General features: G+C 48.4%; 5 protein-coding genes and 2 non-coding genes across 7 annotated transcripts; 4 read left to right on the top strand and 3 right to left on the bottom strand.

Moving 5' to 3' along the window:
* Window positions 1-379: 379 nt before the first annotated feature.
* On the bottom strand, window positions 380-3,674 carry J7337_004540 (uncharacterized protein; the record flags this gene model as incomplete). Its single annotated transcript, XM_044822232.1, has 3 exons — window positions 380-1,007; window positions 1,059-1,630; window positions 1,677-3,674. 3 exons carry the CDS (start codon window positions 3,672-3,674, stop codon window positions 380-382), a joined length of 3,198 nt encoding a protein of 1,065 aa, XP_044683565.1.
* Window positions 3,675-6,996: 3,322 nt separating this feature from the next.
* On the top strand, window positions 6,997-8,799 carry J7337_004539 (uncharacterized protein; the record flags this gene model as incomplete). Its single annotated transcript, XM_044822231.1, has 3 exons — window positions 6,997-7,080; window positions 7,173-7,482; window positions 7,535-8,799. The coding sequence occupies 3 exons, from the start codon at window positions 6,997-6,999 to the stop codon at window positions 8,797-8,799; spliced, it is 1,659 nt and encodes a 552-aa protein (XP_044683564.1).
* Window positions 8,800-9,130: 331 nt separating this feature from the next.
* J7337_004538 lies at window positions 9,131-9,202 on the top strand. The gene has a single exon. It is a non-coding gene; the product is annotated as a tRNA-Thr (tRNA).
* Window positions 9,203-9,866: 664 nt separating this feature from the next.
* Window positions 9,867-9,938, bottom strand: J7337_004537. Its single transcript has one exon. It is a non-coding gene; the product is annotated as a tRNA-Thr (tRNA).
* A 1,496-nt stretch (window positions 9,939-11,434) lies between these two features.
* Window positions 11,435-13,918, top strand: J7337_004536 (uncharacterized protein; the record flags this gene model as incomplete). The annotated part of the gene is made up of 14 exons (XM_044822230.1): window positions 11,435-11,458; window positions 11,626-11,691; window positions 11,759-11,885; window positions 11,933-11,975; window positions 12,032-12,178; window positions 12,235-12,387; window positions 12,440-12,801; window positions 12,855-12,871; window positions 12,934-13,141; window positions 13,195-13,211; window positions 13,267-13,344; window positions 13,399-13,426; window positions 13,481-13,826; window positions 13,879-13,918. The coding sequence occupies 14 exons, from the start codon at window positions 11,435-11,437 to the stop codon at window positions 13,916-13,918; spliced, it is 1,656 nt and encodes a 551-aa protein (XP_044683563.1).
* A 2,649-nt stretch (window positions 13,919-16,567) lies between these two features.
* On the top strand, window positions 16,568-18,415 carry J7337_004535 (uncharacterized protein; the record flags this gene model as incomplete). Its single annotated transcript, XM_044822229.1, has 3 exons — window positions 16,568-17,096; window positions 17,170-17,671; window positions 17,725-18,415. 3 exons carry the CDS (start codon window positions 16,568-16,570, stop codon window positions 18,413-18,415), a joined length of 1,722 nt encoding a protein of 573 aa, XP_044683562.1.
* A 2,697-nt stretch (window positions 18,416-21,112) lies between these two features.
* J7337_004534 (uncharacterized protein) lies at window positions 21,113-22,993 on the bottom strand (the record flags this gene model as incomplete). The annotated part of the gene is made up of 3 exons (XM_044822228.1): window positions 21,113-21,270; window positions 21,296-22,815; window positions 22,881-22,993. The coding sequence occupies 3 exons, from the start codon at window positions 22,991-22,993 to the stop codon at window positions 21,113-21,115; spliced, it is 1,791 nt and encodes a 596-aa protein (XP_044683561.1).
* Window positions 22,994-23,026: the final 33 nt, after the last annotated feature.

The following is a 23,026-nucleotide window of genomic DNA, read 5'->3' as shown; positions in this document are numbered from 1 at the left end:
GTCTAATTTATATCAAGTCGCATAAGCTTAGGTATACTAAATTGTCTAAACTTCTATCAGGCTTCCTAAACTTATGTTAAGTGGTCCAAGTCTTTTCTTCACTTATGATCAATGTCCAAGGTTTCTTTTCTTTTCTTTGTCCATTTTTCTCTAATTCTATCTGCAATTCATGTCGGGTCATTAATACGATACCTAGGCTTTCTGATATACACTAACCCTGCTTCAGTGGCCCATTCTCCTCCTTTATGCGTCTATTCAGATTTTCAATAGCCGCGATTGTTTCCTGCAGTCGGAGAGCACTCTTCCTCTCGAACTTTCGAGAGGAGCGCTCCTTCTTCTTCAACATCGAAGACTCGTCGTAAGCATCTGCAATTCCAGTCTATTGTCCTGCTGAGCTAGCGGCGACCTCATTGAGCTTCGACTTCTCTTCTTCTGTAAGCATGTTGTACCACTCCTGGAAATTAGCAATGTTCTCGCGGCCACATCGGATGAAAAAGTCGGTCAGATACGCTTGAGTCTCATCATCTCGCTGCCGCTGGCCCCCTGACTCCATGAACGACATCAGGTCAGCTTTCGTGGTGCCTAGGCTGAGGTCAAGAGTATCGTCTTCATCCTCCCAGCCCTCCTCGTCGTTCTCGTCGTCAAAGCTAGCAGAGGCCACAGCAGCAGAGGCGGCATTCGCAGCAGCCCGTTGCCCGGATGCTGACAGGAGCTCCTCGATGAGGACCTTGATGATCTTGAGGGAAGCAGGAACGATCGTGTATTGGTCTGGGTCTGATTGTTGGTTGGTTTTATTAGCTTGCTGGCTTTCAGCGTATGGGGCGTAGATTGAGTCTAGGGTGGAGGTGGTAGTTGAAAAGTCGTGGATGGTTGGATACATACTCTGCTTTGCGCGTGAGCGTGTCTTAATAAGCCCATCATCGTTGTTGACGATCAGGTCACCCTTGACTTGTGTTTGGGCCAGTCGAGGATCATTTAGAGAGTAGAGCTTCGAAAGAGCAATGACGCTAGTAGTTCAGTTAGCAGTTGGAATCGTCCGATCCAGTTGGACTTCATACTTTTGTCGGATTTCATCGTATCCAGCAAAGTTGACAGAGTTTTCTAACCACTTGGCCATGACAACCTGCAGACCACTTTCGCCGTTGATCTGCACCTGGCTGAGGAACTCAACGACATCTTGAGCGCCAGAGAGGGTAAGTCGGGCGAAGACAAGAATAAGAGACTGGATAAAAGCTGCAGCTTGAGCAGTAGCAAGTCGGTTAGCAACAGCTTGCAGAAGCTGAGGTAAGAAAGGACCAAGGCGCTCCTGGCCAGCCTTCTCGACGAGCTCGGCAGCCAAACCGCCAACCTCGGAGGCTGAGTTGTCCTCGATAGAAGGGCCCAGGAGTCGGTCGATGATGTGCAAGCAGACCTCCAGGCCAGAACGACCATTGGCATCTTGCCAAGCAAGAACTTGCTGATGATCATGCTGAAGCATCCACTTCACAACTTCAGATCCAGGCCGGAGGACCTCTCCCTCGGTAGACTCCATAAGGAGGCGGTTTAGCTTAGGGAAAGTAGCCGCGACAAAACCTGCAGGGAGAGGCTCAGGTCCGTGCTCGGCCAAGACGGCCAGCAGCTCGGTGGCAACCTAGTTATTGTCAGTGAAGCACGGAAACTGGTTCATAGAGACTTACAGTGACCAGAGGGTTATCCTCAGTGAGGTTGGCGACGTCAAAAGCGCCGGTAAGCGTAGGCAGAAGCTTTGCACAGAGAGCAGTGTAAGATTCAGGGTCAGAGAGATCATCAACGATTTCTTCAAATGCCTCGGAAATCAGCATAGTGACTTGGAAGTTGCTTGCGCCTAGCTTAGCTAGCATGAAAAGCAGATCAACCGACTTAACATCGTTAGACAGAGCGATGCGTTTGTCGAGAGTAATGGCAGCGCGGAGGGATTCAGCAAGCGTAACGAGAAGTTCGTCTGCATCTTCCATATCGCTAGGGTCCTTGTTGTTCATGTAGTTTTGAATGGCGTTGATAATAGGAACCTGCCTGTCGGCCGACACCTGGCCAGCGTTAATCAACCCCTCGACAGCCTTGACACAGGCGACCTGCACAACCTCAGACTCCTCTTGAGTGATAGAAGTGATAATGCGGTCCAACAGCTCAACTGGGGTCTGGAAAGAACGGCAAAGCATACCGGCGACGAGATAACCTCTGGCGCGGAGAAGAGGCTCTCCGCGCCGGTTAACGGCGTAGTCAACCAGGGAAAGATAGGCGTGGGCCACTGCTTCGGGGATTTCCTTGTGCATGTCTTGGAAGTCACTGACCAGCATGACAAAAAGGTAGAGCGCTGCCTCTTGGCTTCGCCAGTCGGAAACCTCGCCGCCAAATAGGGATTGTGTTTGACCAAACAGACCGTCGATCGCCTTCTGGTTAAACCACTCACCCATCTTGATTAGCAGGTCCCCTGCAGCAGTTCGTGCGGTATAGTTGGCAGTCACGGAGGTCTCCTCAGCAAGATACAGGGAGCAGTCGATATCCCACAAATCCTCTTCTTCCCGAGTCACTCGCGAATAACCAATAAGCATGTTCATAATCTCCTTCATCCAGGGAACTTCTGAAGCTGAGGCATGAGCATTGAGGTGACCGTCCAGCTCGGCTTGCACAGGAGGGGCTCTAAAACATTGATTAAGAAAGTCCAATTCCTCGAGAATGAGAAAGTCCAAGGTATAGGGAAGGTTGTCCGAGTCCTCAAGGCGTCCTTGAGCATCGGCTTTGATATAGAGCTGCTCGTGCGGTCCTTGCAGAGTAGAGAGCTCTTTCCAGACTGCACTGAAGAAGATGGTACTTTGGGGAAGGAGCAGGTTAGGGAAGACGCGTCGAATTCGGAGGAGTGTCTTTACAACCTGAAGTTTGAGGGCGATAATATGGCTCCAAGAGTCAGGCTGAGATCCGCTCTCTAGGTTAGCCTCTGGAAGAGGGCTCTGTAGAACGGTAATGAAGAAGGGGTTCCATTGTTGAAGAAGACTGTCCGCAAAAGCGCGAACCTCCTTAGCGTGGTCCTCCTTGATCATATTGAGGAGATCGAAGCATCCTCGAAAGATGGAAATAGCAAGCGCTCGGTGCATGGGCTTTCGGTTTTCATTGAGGGCGACTTCAGCAAGGGCCTTGGCAATATCTTGGGCCATTGAAAAGAACTGGTCCTCGCTCAAACTCTCTTCAATTATGTCGTTCAGTAATCGCAGGGCACCGTGAAGCTGTGAATCGGTGCCGGCCGGGACGACAGAGATAACTGTGGGGAGGAGGTTTGGCCATTGCTCCGGGAAGTCGTGCACAGCGATCTTGCCAACAGCGTAACTGGCTGAGATCTTGACTTTCCGATCGTCCTCCGGGCTCAACACAAGGTCGAGCAAGACCTGCTTGAGCTGGCCTCTCGCCTCATCAGAGATAGGAATGATAGGTCCATCATCAGGCTCGTCGTTGCTCCAGTTGTTCTCGATGAAAAGTCGCAGGTTGCTTAACGCGGCCTGACGGATGTTGGTATCAATCGAGGTGTGGGCGGCGATATTGGCGAGAGACAGGGGAAAGGCGGGATTCGTTCGGGCGCGCTTCAACTCGAGTTCGGCCTGTACTCTAGGACCCTGTTCAGGCAGCTGAGTGCTGGAAAGAAGCTGTACCAACTGGTCCTCCATGATTGTATATCAAGGACTTTGGTAAATACTACCTAAAGAGGTTTGGATGAAATGGGTAAAGAAAAAAAAAGCTGAGGTTGGCGGGGAGAAAAGAAGCGGAATTGACGACGATGGTGGGGGAGAAACAAAGTGTGGGTCTAGAGCTTGAGGCAGGAAGAGACAAGGGGAGGGCAGAAAGAGCCCAGCTCATGCTTCTCGGAAGGAAGCACCTATTATTAAATTGATAGGCATCGGTTTACTTCAAGCATTCTCGGCACCATCTTCTTTCTATACCTAAACTACCTAAGGTACTTAAGTGTATATCTAACAGATTACCCAGGTACCTCACTTCTGATACAGTAATGAATTCTCGCAACTCTTCGGCACTCTCATGTCAATACTCTACTCAAATCGCGGGGCAGAAGCTATTGGTCCATTCACGTGTTTGGACCCTGTCATGTCTGAACTGTACATAGCCTTGGCTACTGGATCAAGGCACTAGCAGAGTCTCGGGATATCGGCAGTCGTCATTGTTGAAGAGCGGCGAGCTACTTTAGCTCTATAAATAGGTAAATATCAGTTCCTTATATGTACAACTTCTTTTTGATGTAGGGTATCCTGTTTGCTTGGATATAGTGTCCCTGAAGCTTGCTCCTGTTGTGGATGGTGACGCAGCATAAGTCGAGTCCAATCATAGCCTATATTTTCCATTACCTTACAAAGATCTTCACAGTGTGAATAATTCAAGAGCGATCTTCACGATGTCCTTTAGGATACGAATGCCGGAATGTTATAATAAAATCCAATTGTGCTCGAGAATACCTACCCTATATCAGAAGCTCTATAATAAAGATTGTCAGTTTTAAAGTAGTTATCATAAGATCCGAACACTCCTGATAGCATAGTGGCTGGCCTAAATTTCGACATCCAGGCTTTGAAACATTTACAATTGTCTAGAAGTTATATTACCGGAAATGTCTGATCGACGTTACACTGCGGAAACGCTTGACAGATCTCGAGATGCTTTGTGCAAGTCCTATCTTGGTCTCTTCCATAATTGCAAAACAGCCATACTTGGCCAATACAACATATCATTTTCTGACTCAATTTCATGGTGTTTATTTCCATTATTTGAGAGGGAAAAGGAAAAACCCATCAGATCGTATGAGGTCGTTTACTCTGCCCCATCAAATGAGCGAGTTTACAAAGTTCGCGGGCCGATGACCCGACCTATACATGTAACTAATGCCGGTTTCGTTCTCTTTGATGTAATTCCGAGACGCTGACTGAGTTGAAGTCGCGTCTGTGATTTCCATCAAGTAATACTTGCATATCAGACGCATTGACTGTCAATGTTCTTTGACACAAGAATGCTGATCTAAAACCGAAGAAATGCAACCACTGGCTTACTTTTATGGAGAAAGCAGCTCCTGGGGAGTTGAATCATACTATGCATGGGCCGAAGACTTATTCAAGTTAGTCTTATTGCTCCTTTGCCTCGGTGTTACTTGGATTCTAGATATACCGGCATGACTCTGCCACCGATTCGGCCATATCATACAGGAGAACTGAAAGCAGCCCTAAAGTACATGATTTCAATTGCAAGGTGGTGTGTTATGTGTGACGAGGTCGTTGTGAATATAACCATACGAAGTGGAAACGGTGAACTTTCGGGGCAATATGAAGCTGAAAAGGGTCATCGCGAGATGCTGCCAGAAACGGGAACAAGGGTTCTTATGCCGATATCAACCAGAAGGAGGACGGACCAACGCGTCGAACTCCAGATGAAGAGATCAGGCAATAGAGCTTCGGTTGAAACCCGAAATGACCTAAGCTGTTGACAACAAGATCGCATTTCAGTGACTACTACGTTGAAGAAGTTCAAGATAGTCCTGATAGGGCAGATAACTGCAGGCCTGGGCAATTTTACTATAAAAGAGACGGTTGACTCGATGAGATCGAGTAACAGAATTGTTCTGCAGTTCCAGACTAACTCGGTTTGGGAAAGGCGGTACGGTACCCGTATCTTAGACGCATCTTTGCGGTGATAAGGAAACCGATTTGTCCAATGATATTTCTTCGTTTATATCCGCCGCCTGGGGTACACTACCCTCCGATGGGTTGGCTCCTGCTCACATGGTGCTGATAGCGGCGGCCCTGCCTGCAGTTGCATTTTTCTGCAGAGCATCTTCTTAAGGTACCTTAAGGTAGGCCCAGAATTTCAAGAGGAGTACGTACCGTCCGTCTGCACTGCAAGCCTCTGTTTCCACGTTACCTTATGTTTTGTTTCTGTCACGCAACAAACCAACATTCAAGGTCAACCTTGGTACTCCGTACATCTCTCCTACACAAACCGATAACGGGATCCTCCCAACGTCTACATACGTCAACATTACCCGAAAACCACATTCAACAACCACTCATACCAAGTGTTGCTCCATGGATTTAGGGTCTTCTGTGGGGGCACCCACTAAAACACGACTTGGCTTCTCGGGCCCCATTTTCGTATCCATGTCCCTCGAATCATCTCTCCGCATCGTTCTATTCTATGCCGAATAATATACGTACCATTTCACGTTGATCGTATTCGAATGGATACCTATGAACGCTTCGACTTTGTCGTTGCGTGATGGTCTTACCATGCAGATCCTTCTGCTTTTCGAGGTCCGGACATCTGAATCTACAAACCGTCACAAATTGCTCGTGTGCTCCATGAAACAACGAGCAACTACGGACCGGAGATGCAAAGTCCTCTCGGTGCCAACACGGGGAAGGATAACCTTTCTCAGCTTGACCTACTACGGCAAAAGTGGCCGCCGGCGAGGGTCCTTGCGTGGTATGTTCCTTGTCGGCTAGTTATCTGCAACGGCTGGGTCTGGGGATGACGATCAGACTGATAGTGGGAGTGGCTGCCGAGCGCTGATAACCTCGAGCCAAGATGGGGTCGTTCTAGTTCCTCTTGTCAACGCAACCTTAACGCAACCAACGCGGCATGTCCATCTCAAACCACAAAATATAAATACTGCCTGTCACCCACTACATACGATGAGACTTTCCAAGACAAGAAGACGGTGGAGAAGTTCCAATTGGTCCCCTCTCATCCTTCAGCAAGACCACCATCTCACATTCTTCCATCATTTCTTGTGTCATTGGATTTAACCCCAGTCTGCCAGCCCTACTTGGTGTCACCTACACGTCATAAGCACCTCGGACAAGGTCTACCTATCACAATACAAAAAGTCTATCTTGCTTTTTGAGTTTCTTCTAGATCAAGCATTCGAAGCTTTTTGATACCCGTTCCTGGCTTACACTTCCACCTCTCACCTCGTCATACACCTCAGCCATGGAGACCAGATCACGATTTAGGGTCTGGGCTGATAAAGTCGCCGTTGAGTCTGAACCTGGCTTGACTAAGACCCAGCTTATGGTATGAAGGCCTTGCAAGCTTTAGCTTTCCATCATTGGAGTGCACTATGCAGTACGATGAATGAGACCGAGTTGTACTGAACTTTTATGCAGCTTACGAACCACGATCTCAAACCCGTCGAGGCGGAACGCCGACAATGGGGCCCATGGAACTTTGTTGGTTTCTGGATCGCCGATTCTTTCAACATCAACACTTGGATGATTTCATCATCAATGATTGTCAATGGTCTGTCATGGTGGCAAGCCTGGCTCTGTGTCTGGATTGGATACAGTATCACTGGTATCTTTGTCGCAATCAATGCTCGTTTCGGTGCTATGTACCACATTGGCTTCCCTGTTGCCAACAGAACCTCCTTTGGTATCTGGGGTAGCTTGTGGCCTGTACTGAACCGTGCTGCTATGGGTATGCTCTATCCTTCCGAACACAATCAGAATTCATTACTAACGCATGGCAGCCTGTGTATGGTATGGAGTGCAGGCTTACATTGGTGGTGACTGTATCTATCTCATGATCCGCGCCATCTGGAAGTCATGGGCCAATGTTCCCAACACTTTCAGCGACGGCTCGGGCACCGATACCGCACACTTCGCTTCCTTCTTCATCTTTTGGCTTGTATCGCTTCCAGCGCTCTGGTTCCCTGTCCACAAGGTCCGACATCTCTTCACTGTCAAGGCATACGTTGTTCCCGTGGCTGGAATTACCTTCCTGGCTTGGACCATCTCGCGTGCAGGTGGTATTGGCCCCATTGTAAAGGCTGGTAACAAGGTCCACGGCAGCGACTTGGCCTGGGAAATGGTCAAGGGCATCATGTCTTCTATTTCTAACTTTGCGGCACTCATTGTCAATGCCAGCGACTTTTCTCGATTTGCGCAGAAGCCCAGAGACGCCGTCTGGCCCCAGCTGATCACGATCCCCTTCGGTTTCGCCATCACTTCATTCATCGGCATCATGGTCTCTTCAGCTTCTTCCGTCCTGTACGAAGAGGCCATCTGGAACCCCCTTGATCTTCTGGATAGATTCATTGACGATGGAAGCTCGGGCGAGCGCTTTGGTGTCTTCTTCCTTGCTACATGCTTCGCCCTAGCTCAGCTTGCGACCAACATCTCAGCGAATAGTATATCAGCAGGCACTGACTTGACTGCTCTCCTCCCTCGTTGGGTCAATATCCGTCGTGGAAGCTACGTTTGCGCCGTCGTTGGCCTGTGTATCTGTCCCTGGCAGCTTCTCAAGGACAGCAATCAATTTACGACCTACCTTTCAGCCTACAGTGTGTTCCTGAGCTCAATCGCTGGTGTTATGGTTTCCGATTACTACATCGTGCGCAAGGGTTACGTTGATACCAAGGAACTCTACGACGGTCGAAAAGAAGGGCCGTACTACTTCACAGGTGGTTTCAACTGGCGTGGCTATCTTGCTTACATCGCCGGAATTGTCATCAACGTAGTCGGTTTCGCCGATGCTGTTGGCGCCAAGAACGTTCCACAGGGCGCGATCTATATCTATCAGCTCAACTACTTCTGTGGTTTCATCGTTGCATCGGCGATGTACTGGGCCCTATGCAGAATCTCACCAGTGCCAGCGACCAGCGATCGATGGATGGAGGTTGGTGATGAGATCGATGATATTCGAGTCGCTTATAACTCGAGAACTCCATCATATGACGAAGAGATTGCGGGGAGTGAAGCGCCAAAGGCAGCAGACGAGACGAAACATTTTTGATTTGGGCATATAGAATTGAGGGTTTATTTATGGGGATAGATTTATTATAACGACTGCTGATTTCGAGATGTTTGTAACATAGCAGCACCAGCTGTGTGACGAATGAATATAAGGTTTCGAGCCAATTGGCTTTCCTACACTCTGGATTTACTAAAATGGTTTTGCTATAGCATACTGAACTCCGCAGGGACTGCCAGGCCTGAGCCCTCTACCTGGCTCAATAACTTAAAGACTACTATGCGGAGTTCAGTGGACTCAAGTACCTACGAGTATTCCGCGATCCTGTTCGCCCTGGAGGTTCTTAGACTTCACTCTAAGGCTCGTAAGACAAGCCCCGTTGGCTCAGTGGTAAAGCGTATCACTAGTAATGATAAGATCACTGGTTCGATTCCAGTACGGGGCAACACATGATCACTAGGCGCGTTAAAGCACCTTAATTTTTCTTCAGTCTTGTCGCTAAGTTTATCTTGGGAGCTTGACTGAGGTACGTTGACTTTTTGGCGTTGTGTAATAACTGCGGGACGGCACGCGCGCTTATTGGATTTAAGGTTTATGCGGGATGATGTCATATATGCAAGCACTTGTCAGTATCTCGATCTGATTGCAGAATGTAATTCAACAACATGAGACAGAAGATAATTTAAGAGCGTTTGCGCTTTAATATGCTATCACCAGTCAGGAGTTGACTTCTGAGATTAAGTCACTCTCTGGGGAAGCACCTTATGTAATTTGCTGCAGATGTTTAAGACAGTATTAATTAATATACGCAGACATGGGGCTCTGTCTGCATGTGCAACATGCGATGATTTTATATTATCTATCGCGCTACTATTAAAGTATACTCCCTGTCGATCAGATTCAGTCGGCAAGAGAAATACTGCATAACTACCTATACAAAACTCAGGGTTCACCAAGGCAGGTGCTCCCGATGCGCCACGTGCAAGAAAGTAAGCAAGCAAGGCCACTACTAAAAATGGAAACAGCTGCCTCGACACCACAGAAGCCATCGCGACCACGAAAAAGGATACTTATCAGATCGACAAAAAAATGAAACTCGTTGAATCACGTGCCCCGTACTGGAATCGAACCAGTGATCTTATCATTACTAGTGATACGCTTTACCACTGAGCCAACGGGGCTTGTGAGGTGATTCCTCGCTTGTTAAAGACGGCAGCTGAGTTGAAGTTTATAATTGTGACAATTTCATCAAAAGAACATAACTAGGAGACTCTTGGTTTGGGTTTAAAACCAGCAGAGTATGGGGTACTGCGGAAATATAGGAAGAGGATTGGCAATGTGGGAAACTTTATCATTTGTGGATGATTGGTAAACTGGCTGGGGGATTGCGTCATACAAACAGATCAACCCTTGTCCAGTGTAAGATTGATTACATGAAATCGACATGGATGCAAGACAAGCGGCAACAAGGAGAATAAAAAATATTAAAAGCTTAGACTATTTATCTGACGACTGAGATGCTTGGTTCATTTAGTACTCCTCCCGGTAGATACCTACCTATGTATCAAAGGTTGTTAATACTCAAAACCTTGGGGTTATGTATACTACCTAAGTACTACTTATATACATACACATACATGTCTTAGTAGTCTTGTAATCATTCAAAATGCTGATGTTGCTTATGCCTAATTGTGGAAATGTAGAGGAAACCGGCTCATCAATTAAAGAAAATTAATTGAGAGTATTGCTTATAAATTAATCAGACAGTTTGCAGAAAATGACTCCTTGTAGCCGGTGACCAAACTGGTATTTGTTGCCGTCTTCCGAGAGTCCCGTGCTATGTGGGCTCCTCTGGTTTCTGCACCGTCTCCATATTGCGTATAAAGAAATCAAAGTTGTTTGCACTAAAGTTCTTTTATTCACTTAGAGAGCCTTTCGTGCTGAAACTGTGCTTTGCATAGAACTGGAATAAGTAGATATTTCAGAGGTGGCAGATTCGGAATTGCACCACAGATGTCATAAACTGATATTAAGAAGGATACCCCACATGCTCAATGAATAGACCCAACCGCGGTGAAGCTTATTAGTTGTAAAAACGAGCCAATGTTACATTCAAGTGGTCAGTTGACACGAGAACTTCGAAATGCGGGATTAATGTTCCATGAAGTTTCGATAGTCTGTTATCTGTTGCTATCGGTATCTTGGCTTCCACTTACACGGTTTGGGCATGTTTGATGGATCAAGTCGGATTGCAGCTTGAGCCAATTATCGATACTTTAGTCGTAATTATGTGTTTTAGAATATGTATTACACTGGATGATGTCTAGTCTTCTGCAATAACGACGAAATGACGAAGAAATGAAGAGATATCTTGACATCGTGATTTGATATTGAGTTCAACTGCCACTAACACGGAGTACAGAGTAGAGAAACGGCATATTTTGGGGGACCCCACCACTGCGGATCATTGTCCGGCCCGCCTCAGCCAATACAATACCCCGCCAAAAGATTTGTGGTCGCCCAAAAAAAATGACCGATATCGTCGTGACCAGAAGAGAAAAATTTTCCCGTAGGTTTCACAAACAAACTGATACAGGTCTAACTCTTGTTTGGGTGTAAGAACACTCGATTCCTCTTCAACCTCTCCACGAACTATTTCCGTGACACGATATTCAACATGTGTGGTGTTTCGGCCATTTTGGTGAGTCTACTCTCTTCTGCTCTTCTCTCTTATTGCCCCTCCCCCGCGCTCATAGAAAAAAGAGACCCTTGCCTGTGCTCGGACTTGAGACGGAAGTGCTACCAAAAGAGTTGAAGAAATGGAATACAAAATAATATCACATACAATGTACTGACATTCTTTGATAGCTGGGTGACCAGGAGGCTACCTCCGCTGCCATTGATCTCCACGAGACATTGTATTATCTCCAACATGTTAGTCCCCCATCGCGAATATCCCGAATCCCGAAATTCGATATCTACAGATATTAACCATCTGTAGCGTGGACAAGATGCTGCAGGTATCGCTGTCTGCCAGGGTGGACGGGTTTCTCAATGCAAGGGTCTCGGTATGGCCAGCAAGGTCTTTTCTGATGGCCGACGACTTGAGCATCTCCCCGGTTACATGGGTATGGCAATGCGATGCACAGATTACACAGAGACTGACTCTCCATAGGCCTGGGCCATGTTCGTTACCCTACCATGGGAACTGCTTCTGCGTATGTGTTACTGGGCACCCAATCTCGTACACCACTGACCGAAAATGCGACTACAGCTCCGAAGCTCAACCTTTCTATGTCAACGCCCCTTTCGGTATCTCCATGAGCGTCAACGGTAACCTCGTCAACACCGAATACCTCCGCAAGTTCCTCGACGAGGAAGCCCACCGACACGTCAACTCCGATTCCGACTCGGAGCTCCTGTGCGTAATCGAAGCTCGCGCTTATTCGAACCACGATGACTGATCTGTACCAATAGCCTCAACATCTTCGCCCACGGCCTCCAGCAGCTCGGCAAGACTCGCGCCAACTCGGAGGATATCTTCACTGCTCTCGGCGATGTCTACGCCAAGTGCCAGGGCGCTTTCGCATGCACTGCCATGATCGCTGGTTTTGGCATTCTTGCGTTCCGGTGAGTTATCGCAATTTTGAACGACCTCTTATCAAAAACTGACAGTACTCAGTGATGCCAACGGTATCCGACCTCTTTGCATTGGTTCTCGACCTTCCGCCACACTCCCCGGTACTGAAGATTACCTCGTTGCCTCCGAATCCGTTGTGCTGAAGCAGCTCGGCTTCTCGAACATTGTCGACATCCTCCCCGGCCAGGCCTGTTTCCTGCAGAAGGGATGTGGTCCCAAGTTCCGTCAGATTGTCAACGACCGACCTTACACACCCGATTGCTTCGAATTCGTATACGTTGCTCGTCCTGACTCAACCATGGACGGAATCTCGGTGTACCGCAGCCGACAAAACATGGGAGAGAAGCTGGCCAAGAAGGTCCGCGCGGTTCTCGGAGAGAAGGGAGTTCAAGAGATTGATGCAGGTATGAGATATCCATATTTCTCCTGCCTTTGAACTGTACTAATTGTTTTCCAGTCATCCCTGTTCCAGAGGTATGCCCAGTTTAGGAGTCATGATGTTGGTGAAAACATGAAAGCTGACTCACTATCAACAGACAAGTAACATCGCCGCTGCTACTCTTGCTGAGAAGCTTGGCAAACCATACGTCACAGCTCTAATTAAGAACCGATATGTTCAACGAACCTTCATCCTTCCCAACCAAGCTCTTCGAATGAAGAGTGTTCGCCGCAAGCTTTCACCCATCGACTCAGAATTCCGAGGAAAGAACCTCATCCTAGTGGATGATAGTGTCGTGCGTGGCAGTAAGTAAACTGACAACCTTACATAAAAGGATTAATATTAATTTGTAAATTAGCTACATCTGGACAAATCGTGAGTAAAATGATGATGAATTTGTCTATGAGATAGAACTAATGTGTGAATGCAGGTTCAAATGGCTAGAGAAGCTGGTGCTGCTAAGGTCATCTTTGTTTCAGCCTCTCCAGAGTGCATATATCCCCATATCGTAAGTTTTTCCCCCGGCATGGAATATCGAACATATTGCTAATAATAATTCAAGTATGGCATTGATCTTGCGGACCCTGTTGGTATGAAGATATTTGGTGCTGTTCTTAGCTGTCTTGTTACTAACCTTTGTGAAGATTTGGTTGCTCATGGCCGAACAAACCAACAAATTGCCGACTACATCGGTGCCGACCAGGTCATCTTCCAAGATCTTGATGGACCTGATGGTCTGAAGGCCGCGTGTATGGAGGCTGCTGAGGACACGAGTAAGGTTACAAGTTTTGAAACCGGTGTTTTCAGTGGCTGTTATGTCACAGAAGTGCCGGAAGGATACTTCGAACATCTCAGTGATCTCCGTAGCGGCAAGCGGAAGGCGAAGACCACCTTGACGAACATCAAGGCTGGTGGTGATGAGGGCGGAAACGTGGTTGTCAGCTCTGGGCCTACAAATGGGCCTGAGGCTGATGAGCGAGAAGATATCAGGTCAGTCTCTAGGAAGGGCTTAGTGAGTAACGTCTGCTGACAAGTTTTACAGTCTTCACAACATGGCTAGTGAACAGATCACAACCTCATAGGTGCTGGGAATGAGGCACAAGAGTATTTGAATAATGGAATCATACTCGCCCTGGAGCAGAGTATTGCGCTGCACAAGACGAATGAGTTTCAGTACGGGCTTGGAATTGGGATTTAAAGACGAAAAATAGAATGGCGTGTCAGACTTTGATCTATGATGCCACGAAAAATAATACAGCCGGTAGGGCTGCCAGCCAGCTGTTAGCAAGAGTACGGTCATAGAGTCACAGTCTTGGCTGACAGCCCTGCGAGGCATGAGGATACTAGAGATGCCGCGAGGCCTAGATGGGTACGAGATTACGAAAAGCCAAATTTATGAGCGTTGTTTGAACTATTGCTTGACCAATTGCTGCTATTATCGAAAAGGGTGATTTGTTGATAGACATCTAACCACCCCCATATTGTGAACTCGACTCCTAAACTCCGGTAATCGAAGGAACTATATTCATATAGAGTGGGCTGGAATGGATATCTTCGGTATGGGTGAAACTAGAGGAATCAGAACAACGCATAATGTGTTATCTGGTTTCCTATTCCAGGGTCACGAGAGTCTGGAGCTGAATCACTCCACTGTACCCATAGTCGCCAATTTTGCAACTCAGGCCCATAAGATATAAACCCAGCGGAACAAGTACGGTGAGCAAGGTGAAGAAATCCAAGTATCGTGAAGGTCAGTTGGCATTTTTGGTGGAGTTGTTGCAAAGGTGGGAGGAGCCTCATGAGGAGAAAGTCAAGGTTTCTCCATCAAAACAGACCCATGTCAGAGGATTTCCTTGCTAAAACCTTGTTGGCATTTAGAACTATTTTGCTTGGCTAAGGAAGGGAGGATTTGTTAGTTAGTTGTTTTATTTAGTGGCCTTGGTAGTTATGTATGGAGTACTATGGCTGGAGATGGTTGGGAAGGTTTTCAATCGGAGAAGCCAAATTTCGTATTGACTAAGTTCTTTGACTAATGTAATGCTGTGAAAGAATAGAATCATTGAAGCTAGTTGGTCAGAAGCCACGAAAGAGATCCATGCCGTTGTTACAGAGCATTAGGGACTTTATGCTAAGGCAGGGCAGGGCAAGGCAAGACAAAGCGAGGTAGGATGCGGATCATAGGCAAGGTAGTGAGTGCCACGGGCGGTTCATATGCTCCGTAGCAGGGGCTACATCACGATCTCCAACGCATCATACAAAGAACAGACACACCAGGATTAGTCTACCCCTCACAAAGGAAAGGGAGAGAGAAAAGAGGAAAAAGAAGACAAAAGGAACAAGGCTTCGAAGGGCAGCTGATTTCCAAATTGGGCAACATTGTCGCCTCTGGCTGGACGTGATTGCGCTGAACCCACAGCGACAAGCTTTCTGCGGACTCTTGTGGAAGCTTTGTAATGCAGGTCCCGGAGCTCGGCTGCACAGTATGTATTTTCGTTGCCTTTTTGGGGAGAAATAGCATCGGCCATAGTCGGGAGATCTGACAGCGAACGTGGGGCTTCTCTTTTTCTTCTTCATTTGCAGTGAGCCAGGTGAGGCGGGCATTGTATTCATTGGGGATCATGATATGGATCACAGAGAGAGAGGGAGGGACATATTGGGTGTGCCCAGCTATACAATTTACATACTAACTATTCCCAGATGCTTGATGCTAAGTATTGTCAGCTCTTATTGGAGCCGAGTCATGAGATCTGCTCTTAGCATAGACTAGTCGAATCGGTACTAGATTGTATATGTTAGTTAGTCGATGGCCTGTCAGTTTTTACTCATGTCGGTTGGACAGTATGTAAAGCTGGGTTGGTTTATAAGATGCCTACCTACATATGTACTAACTAGATTTGCACACCCTAGACTCTATGTTTGTACAGTATCCATACTCCGTGCCGTGTGATTATCTCCATGACAGACAGACTCTCTCAATTAGTTTCGTCTTAGAAAGTTCCATATGTAACGTGGGTGGCTCGAGCTGCTGATCTTTGATCTGTGTATGGACGGCACGGATGTTCTTCTCCAATTTCTAAAAAAGGTACCGAAAGAAAGAGTTGCCTGACATGGGCTTTCCCAAGGTAAGGTAGTCTGACGTATTGACTCAATCAATGTTCCTTCCTCCTGATCTTATTTCCATCTCAACCCGCACCCTTCCTTCCTTCCATTTACCCCTCCATGTTCCATCCAATTGTGCCATTCCATCCTAACGTTAGGTCGTCGTCGTGCCTTCCTGGTGCCGAGTTAGTTAGTAGTTAGCACCTACCTCCATTTCTACAATACTCCGTCCGTACTAGGTAGTTTTCCATAATAATAATAATAATAACTCCATTACATTTCTTTTCCGTCACAATCTTTTTCTATTCATCATCATCATCATCCTCCTCCTCATCACTATTACTGCTGTCACTGTCACCAAAACTTAAACTCCTCTCTACCCCTCACTTACACCCGCGGCAACGATATCCTCTCTCTGTATTAAGAGTCCACCATGAACCTTCTGTAACGACTCGCTCGTTACATCCAAACCGCTGTCTCGCCCGCCACAAAGAGCTCGAGCACGACCTGGACCTGGACCTACCTGTGAAATCATAGGACTCGACTGATCTTCCAGTCCAGTCCAGTCCAGTCCAGCGCAGCACACAAGACATCCTCTGTAGCTGTCGAGCTGCTCTGTCAGCACCCGGCGCATGCCGCCAAGCAACACCAAACCGTGTCACAACTGCCGTCGTCGACGCCTGCGCTGCGACCGCTCATGGCCGACATGCCACAAATGTGCGGTCTCAGGGCAGGAATGCCTCGGGTATGGCAAGGTCTTCGTTTGGACCCAAGGAATTGACTCCCACGGCAATGTCAATCCCCCTCCCGGCCGGCGACTACCCGACGAATCTGATGCTTCCACCTCTGTATCACCCACTGGCCACCAGCAGGGCCAGGGTCAGCATGATCGCGCTCGACCTCAGCCTCAACCCGACTATAGCGACCAACACCCGCTGGCGCGTCTGGTTCAACAGGCCCAGCAGGCCGCACAAGAGGCAGAAGAGATGAATCAACAGCAGCAGCAGCAGCAGCAGCAAAGCCAACAGCAGCAGCCAACCCCGCCAGATTCTGAGGACTCCCCTTCGCACGATCCTAGCATACCCTGGCCTTCTCCTGCTGCACTTACAGATCCGTTGTTCCAGGACCTTGACCGCACATCACGATACTACTTAGCGCATTGTAAGTCTTGGCTCCAGTTGTGGTTCTTTGGTTTTTTTTTTTTACTTTGGCCGATGCTAATGTATGCCCCCAGTCAGCGAGAGGGTCTGCAAAGATCTTGTGGTCCGAGACACGCCTGAAAACCCGTTCCGTGAGCTGATACCCTTGACGCGGAAGCACCCGCTCCTCTTGCAGATTCTTGTTGCCACTTCAGCGATCCATTGGTCCAACATATTTCGTCGTGTTACCGAAATACCGGCAGGCCTCACCAATCCCGCGGGCTATCTTTCCCTCCTACGTTCAAAAGATCTTGTGACACGACAGGCTCTCATCGATGCCTTGACGGCGAAGCAAAAGGCCATGAGCCACATGAGGGAGGTGCTCGATACCCTTGACCCGGCAGGCAGTGAGGTGGCATTAGCTGCCATGCACTTTTTTATCAAATTTGATCTGATTGATCTGGATAAGTCAGACAACCAGAGCTGGAGGGCCCACTTGGAAGGCGCCACAAGCATCATGGCATTGCTCAACCCGGACAGTAATCCCGACGCATCTAGTAGAATGTTGCGGGACCGCGTCATTACTGACAGCTTCATGTAAGTCTGTCCTAGCTACTGGTGTACTCGCTGTGGATACTGACTTATGAAAGCTACAACATTCTGGGCTCGACGTTGACATCTGGTGGCCTTGCAGCTCGTGTTGCACGGCAAGCTTTCCAGTTCTTACCCGTTATGAAACGTGTGGAACTGACAAGCTACTTGTCTTGCCCTCCGGAGATTCTGAACATTATTCTTTCTGCATCCGAGCTGTCCCACGAAGTGCCCTGGACAGACCAGTCTCTAGGTGCGGCAGACAAGGCAATTGCTCTAATAGATGAAGCTCTTGCTGTGGACATTCCAGCTTGGGCAGACTATTTACGACAACACAACCTTGTTCAGGATCTTGAGAGTCGAGTGTGTCTAGCTGCGGCACACCGGTCAGCAGCTTGCCTGTACATCCTCCAAGCGCTACCGCTAGTTCGGTCTGTACGGTCCATCGATACCGATTTCCTGCTGGAGGACGTTTTGAGAAATTTAGCCGCCATCGATGAAAATGACCCATACTTCAAGGCATCGTCGTGGCCGACTTTTGTTGCAGGGGCCGAGACACGAGACCCTGAAAAACGCACTTGGACCCTGGCACGGCTGTTGTCGATTTGGCAAATATGTCCATGGGGTTATCTCTTCACGGCAATTGAAATGCTCAAAGCGACATGGGCGATGCAGGATTCGCGCGGCTCAGATAATGTCAACTGGCTACATGATCTGCGGGGGATGGGATTTGAGAACTTGATTGTTTGATTTGATTTGATTTGGTCTGATATGATATGATGTTGTTGTGCTTTTGGTTACAGTGTGTGTTTACTGGATCCAGTCCATACGTACCATACTGCATGTCACTGCTGTGGTGTGTTTTATTTAGCGTCGAGCGAAAAGTTGTGTCGAGTTGAGACTTGTGCTTGATTCTAGGGTTCATTTCAGTTCGGTTGCAAGCTCGGAGTTAATGTAGTAGGTAATAGGTTAGAGGAACGCCGCGTGTCTTTTTTGGCCAGCTGTCCATGGTGCAGTGCTAGAGAGAGAATAGAGGGCGTTTTTGGGCGTCGGGAAGGGTCAATTCGCAATTGCCGGTTCTAGACTGATCGAATCTCACGATGGCTTCACCGATGTCTACCAGGTACTTTGCTAGCCTAGCTAAAGTACCTACCTTACCTCAAGACACGGGATTTATAAGCAGACCCACCATTCATACGACACTGGGTTGGATGATGGTAGGTTTTGCAAGATGTCACTTGACATTTATTGTTCTTTGTTGCTTGACTCGTTCTTGGGCTACTTATTGTGTTTCGAGTCTCGATTACAGAGGAGGCCCCGTTCTATCGTCTACGGCGTACGTCGACCCTGCAACTGTGATTTGACCAACGCTCAGATGGATCTGACAAGCAAGTCCATCATAGTTAAGGGTCAGGGTCAGGGTCAGGGTCCTATAGTCAGTCCCCACTGAGTAGAAGAACTAGAAACATGCAGCTTGTCCAAAGTAGGTTGAGCATGAAATCTCGGCCGAAACACCTGACGTCTTTTTGGCGCCTGCGAGCAGTCGCCTATTCTAGTCTGGTCCAGGTCGTTGTTGGATGAGCGAAATAACGGCGTCGGTTACACCTACACAACGTATGTGTAGGAGGATATGGGCTCTCGACTCTTGGACTCTCGTGTTACAAAGCAAAACGTAACGTGGGTGACACGGCATAGTTGTCATGTCAGATTCCTCTTTTCTCCTTACCCCTCAGATCTGAACCGAACCCAAAGCTGAGATTGGATGAGGGGTGTGCATTGTATACTCTGTTGGCTGTAGGTATAAGTTGGTTGGTAGGTAGGTATCAAGTTTCCGCTTATACAGGGGAGAGAGATGTTGGAACTTGCATGAGCATTGAGCAGCGATAACGGAATCACATAGTAAAAGTGGGACCAGAAGTTGTGCAACCACGTTTCTTCGCTTTCACTCTGCATATAATGAATAGGTACAAAGGGAATGGATAAGAGCGAGAATAAGATCTCAAATAGAGCTATTCCCATTGGCGGATCCTATACTCCGTATGTAGGTAGCCAGCGTTGAGACAGGTCCAGGAGCATTGCTTACTTTCATTAACACTGATCGGGTAACTCTATCCAAGTGATGGGACGGATTGAGTTGCTTCTCACTTGAGAAGACAGTAGACAGCCGTTCCCTGATATGAACCAGTGAACTAGTATGAGATAACAATATGAACTTGCTGAATCCAAACAGACAAGACTTACAACTCAAATCGTTAAAAAACAGATAACGCGTGGTTGTGAAATCAACCTCGCTACCAATGACAAAGGCTAGGCAAAACAGGCCCAGGCCTCCTGATACGGATACCGCCGTAGTAGAGTCTGCTACACGATAGTGATCTGCTAGCTATCAATACCTTGTCGTTTCTATTCTACTCATTTCTCTTTAATGCCATCAAAATTGGACAAGATTTTGTTCGTAAAAGCCATGAGTATATCTATGCAGAGGTCTACCTTGCCTCTCACTGGCAGTGGTGATAAGATACTGACCTTCGATCGTAGGACCTGAACATCAGAGCATTCACTTAAGGATAGAGTAGTAGAGGAATGTGTAGAGAAACGGCCAGGCACACAGTGTTGGTCGATGGCGCACCAACAGGTCATGGTTGATACCATGAACAGCCAGCGAACTGGCAAAAGCGGGAATGGTGAAATAGAGTATAAAGGTTGTAAGATTAAGAATGATCCCACGCATACCTCGTGAAATATAAGCCAGTCATGTAGCTTGTTCATGATGATCGTTAAAAATACTCCGAAACCACAGCGCCATTCTAATAAAGTCTAAGATGAAGAGAAGCACAAGCACAGCCCGTGGGTAGGGAGGATGCTTGACGAGCGAAGGGAAGAGAAGTGAAGTGAGGGAATAGTGCCTGGCCTAGATACATGGAATCATTGCAACGTGAGTTGCGGTTCCAAGTTGGAGAACGGGAGAGAGAAAACATGATGTACCAGTAACGTTGAGAAGCTGTAATACGCAGCCATTTGTCGTTGTGTAGCCTACCAACGACGACTATTCAGATGTTAGCTTTGGCTGCCTACACATACATACATGGGGCATCACAAGTACATACCTATACGCTGAATCGAGCTTCGCTTGTCGCCGTTTAGGCTTGAGCCCTGACATGGACGACTTCGGCCGTGGAGATCCTTCAGGAGTCTTTACTTTAGTATCTATTCCCAGCAATTCGGCTTCCAAGGAATCCAATCCTGAAGATGCAGCAGATACTACTGATGAGTCGCGTGACGTTGGGGTTCGATTGCGGCGACGGCTGCGACTAGGACTGCGGCTGCGATTTCGACTCCGGCTTCGACTCCGACTCCGACTGCGGTCTCGACTGAGACTTCGAGTACGACTCCGGCGACGTCCACGACCACGGCTATGATCTCGATCCCGATCTGGTTGGTACCGGTCTATCGATCGTCGCTGGTCGTCGACGTTACGGAATTCTGTAGGTCGACGTTCGGGACTACCTGGACGTGACCTGCGTCCTTGCGGAACGTACGAATCACGCGAGCGCGAATGCCGGCCCCGTGATCCTCTGCAGCCGGTGTCGAAGGAGCTTCGGGATCTTTGTCTCTTCACTGGACGCTCACCATGGGTATCGTCATCTGGGTGACCTCGTTTTGCGAGTCGCTCATTGACCTCGCCACTTTCGGAGCTTTCGCTCCGAACGATCTCCTCAAGTTTTGGTGGTGGCCTTGGCGGCAGACTGGCAATGGGATGTCCGCTAGGAAGCTTGCCGTCTCGTACGAACGCGGGGTCGTGTTGGATCTTTGACCAATACGGAGTTTCGTGTATCGGCTTCACGTATTCCTCAATATTGTCAGCTTGAACACAGTCCGACTCAATGCATTTTGCATCCCATTTTCTAGGAAGAAGCACCTCATCATTATATTCTGATGGCAATGGCTTACCAACCTCATCTGGTGGATGACGTGGCTCTGGCTCTGCGAATATGGCTTTCTTTTCCCATTCGAATTCATCGTCGGCAGCATTTTCGGGTGCTGTATCCGGTCTCTGTGATGAATCAGGTTTAGGAGTTTCAACTTGAACCTTTTTAGTTTCAGGAGAAGCAGCAGGTGGGCTTGGCTTTGATTTAACGGCAGTTGTTGAGCCTTTTTGATCCCCCTGTTTAGGAGACGGCGCAGGTTTAGGATGGCTGGGCGTCTTGGGATCAGGGCGTATGTTGTTGTTGTCTTGTAGCCTCTGATCCGGCCGAGAATGAGGATGGTTCTTCTTTTGTCGATTATCGTGGTTACGAGAGTGTCGGTCGTTCCTCCGCTTGTTACGGTGGTCTCGAGAATGGTCAGGAAAGTCCCGTCGTCCCCTACCAGGTTGACCATGCTGATTGGGCTGATTGGGCTGTGGTGGTTTAGGGGGTAGAGAGGGTTTAGGGGGCAAAGAAGCTGGCAAGGGTAATGTCGATGCAGGATTCTGGCGTGGTACTGAGGACGAAGCTGGTCGATGTGGACGTGATGCAGAAGGCGGTGCTGGTGACGGGAGAGGGGGCCGCGAAGGTGGAGGGTGCCCATATGACGGAGGCGCGCTGTGAGAGGGATAAGGGGGCGGGTATGATGGCGGCGGTGGATGCTGAGCATATGGTGCTGAAGCTGGCGGTGGATAGTGAGGATAGTGAGGCTGTGGAGGGTATGGTACGTGGTCTTGGCGAGGCGGAGGACCATATGCGCGTGGTGGATATGGAGGTGGATGCGCTGGAGGTTGAGTGGGAGGCGGAGGAGGAGAAGCATATGTGCCAGGAGGCCTGGGAGGTGGTGCCGGAAGACCTGGTGGAGGAGGACCACCATAAGAAGGTGGAGGATACGGGATAGAGTAGCCTGGAGGTGAGTAGCCAGGTGGCGGTGCGTAGTTGGATGCTGAGGACCCATAAGGAGGGTATTGCGAAGGATAGGAGGGAGGTCCTCCGGGGTAGTGTGTAGGTGGAGGAGGCCCATATCCTGGAGGAGGACCGTATCGAGCCACGCTTGGTGTTGATGCTGGCACAGGCGCAGGTGCGTATTTGGTAATGATGGGACCTTTGGACTTTTTGGAACCACCATGGTCTCTATTGCCTCCGTGTCCAGGAGCGTTGGCGTTTCTCCAAGCTGCGAGACCACTATTGTCGAGTTAATACGTGAAAGTATAAACTATAGAGGCAAGCTGAGTGAGTTTGATACTTACGCAGGAGTCTCCCTGGTGGGTTCTGGACATGCAACAGTCCAATGGCCAGCGTCACCACAGTTGTAGCATCTGGCGTCGTCTGGCCGCGACTGGCCAGGAGCCGTATTAGACATGACTGGTGTAGGAAAGCGTAGTTTGTGAAAGAT

The sequence above is a fragment of the Fusarium musae genome, chromosome 3, assembly GCF_019915245.1.
Source record: "Fusarium musae strain F31 chromosome 3, whole genome shotgun sequence".
Taxonomy (NCBI): domain Eukaryota; kingdom Fungi; phylum Ascomycota; class Sordariomycetes; order Hypocreales; family Nectriaceae; genus Fusarium; species Fusarium musae.
Note: the sequence above shows the minus strand (reverse complement) of the source record. Positions and strands in the feature narration are given on the sequence as shown.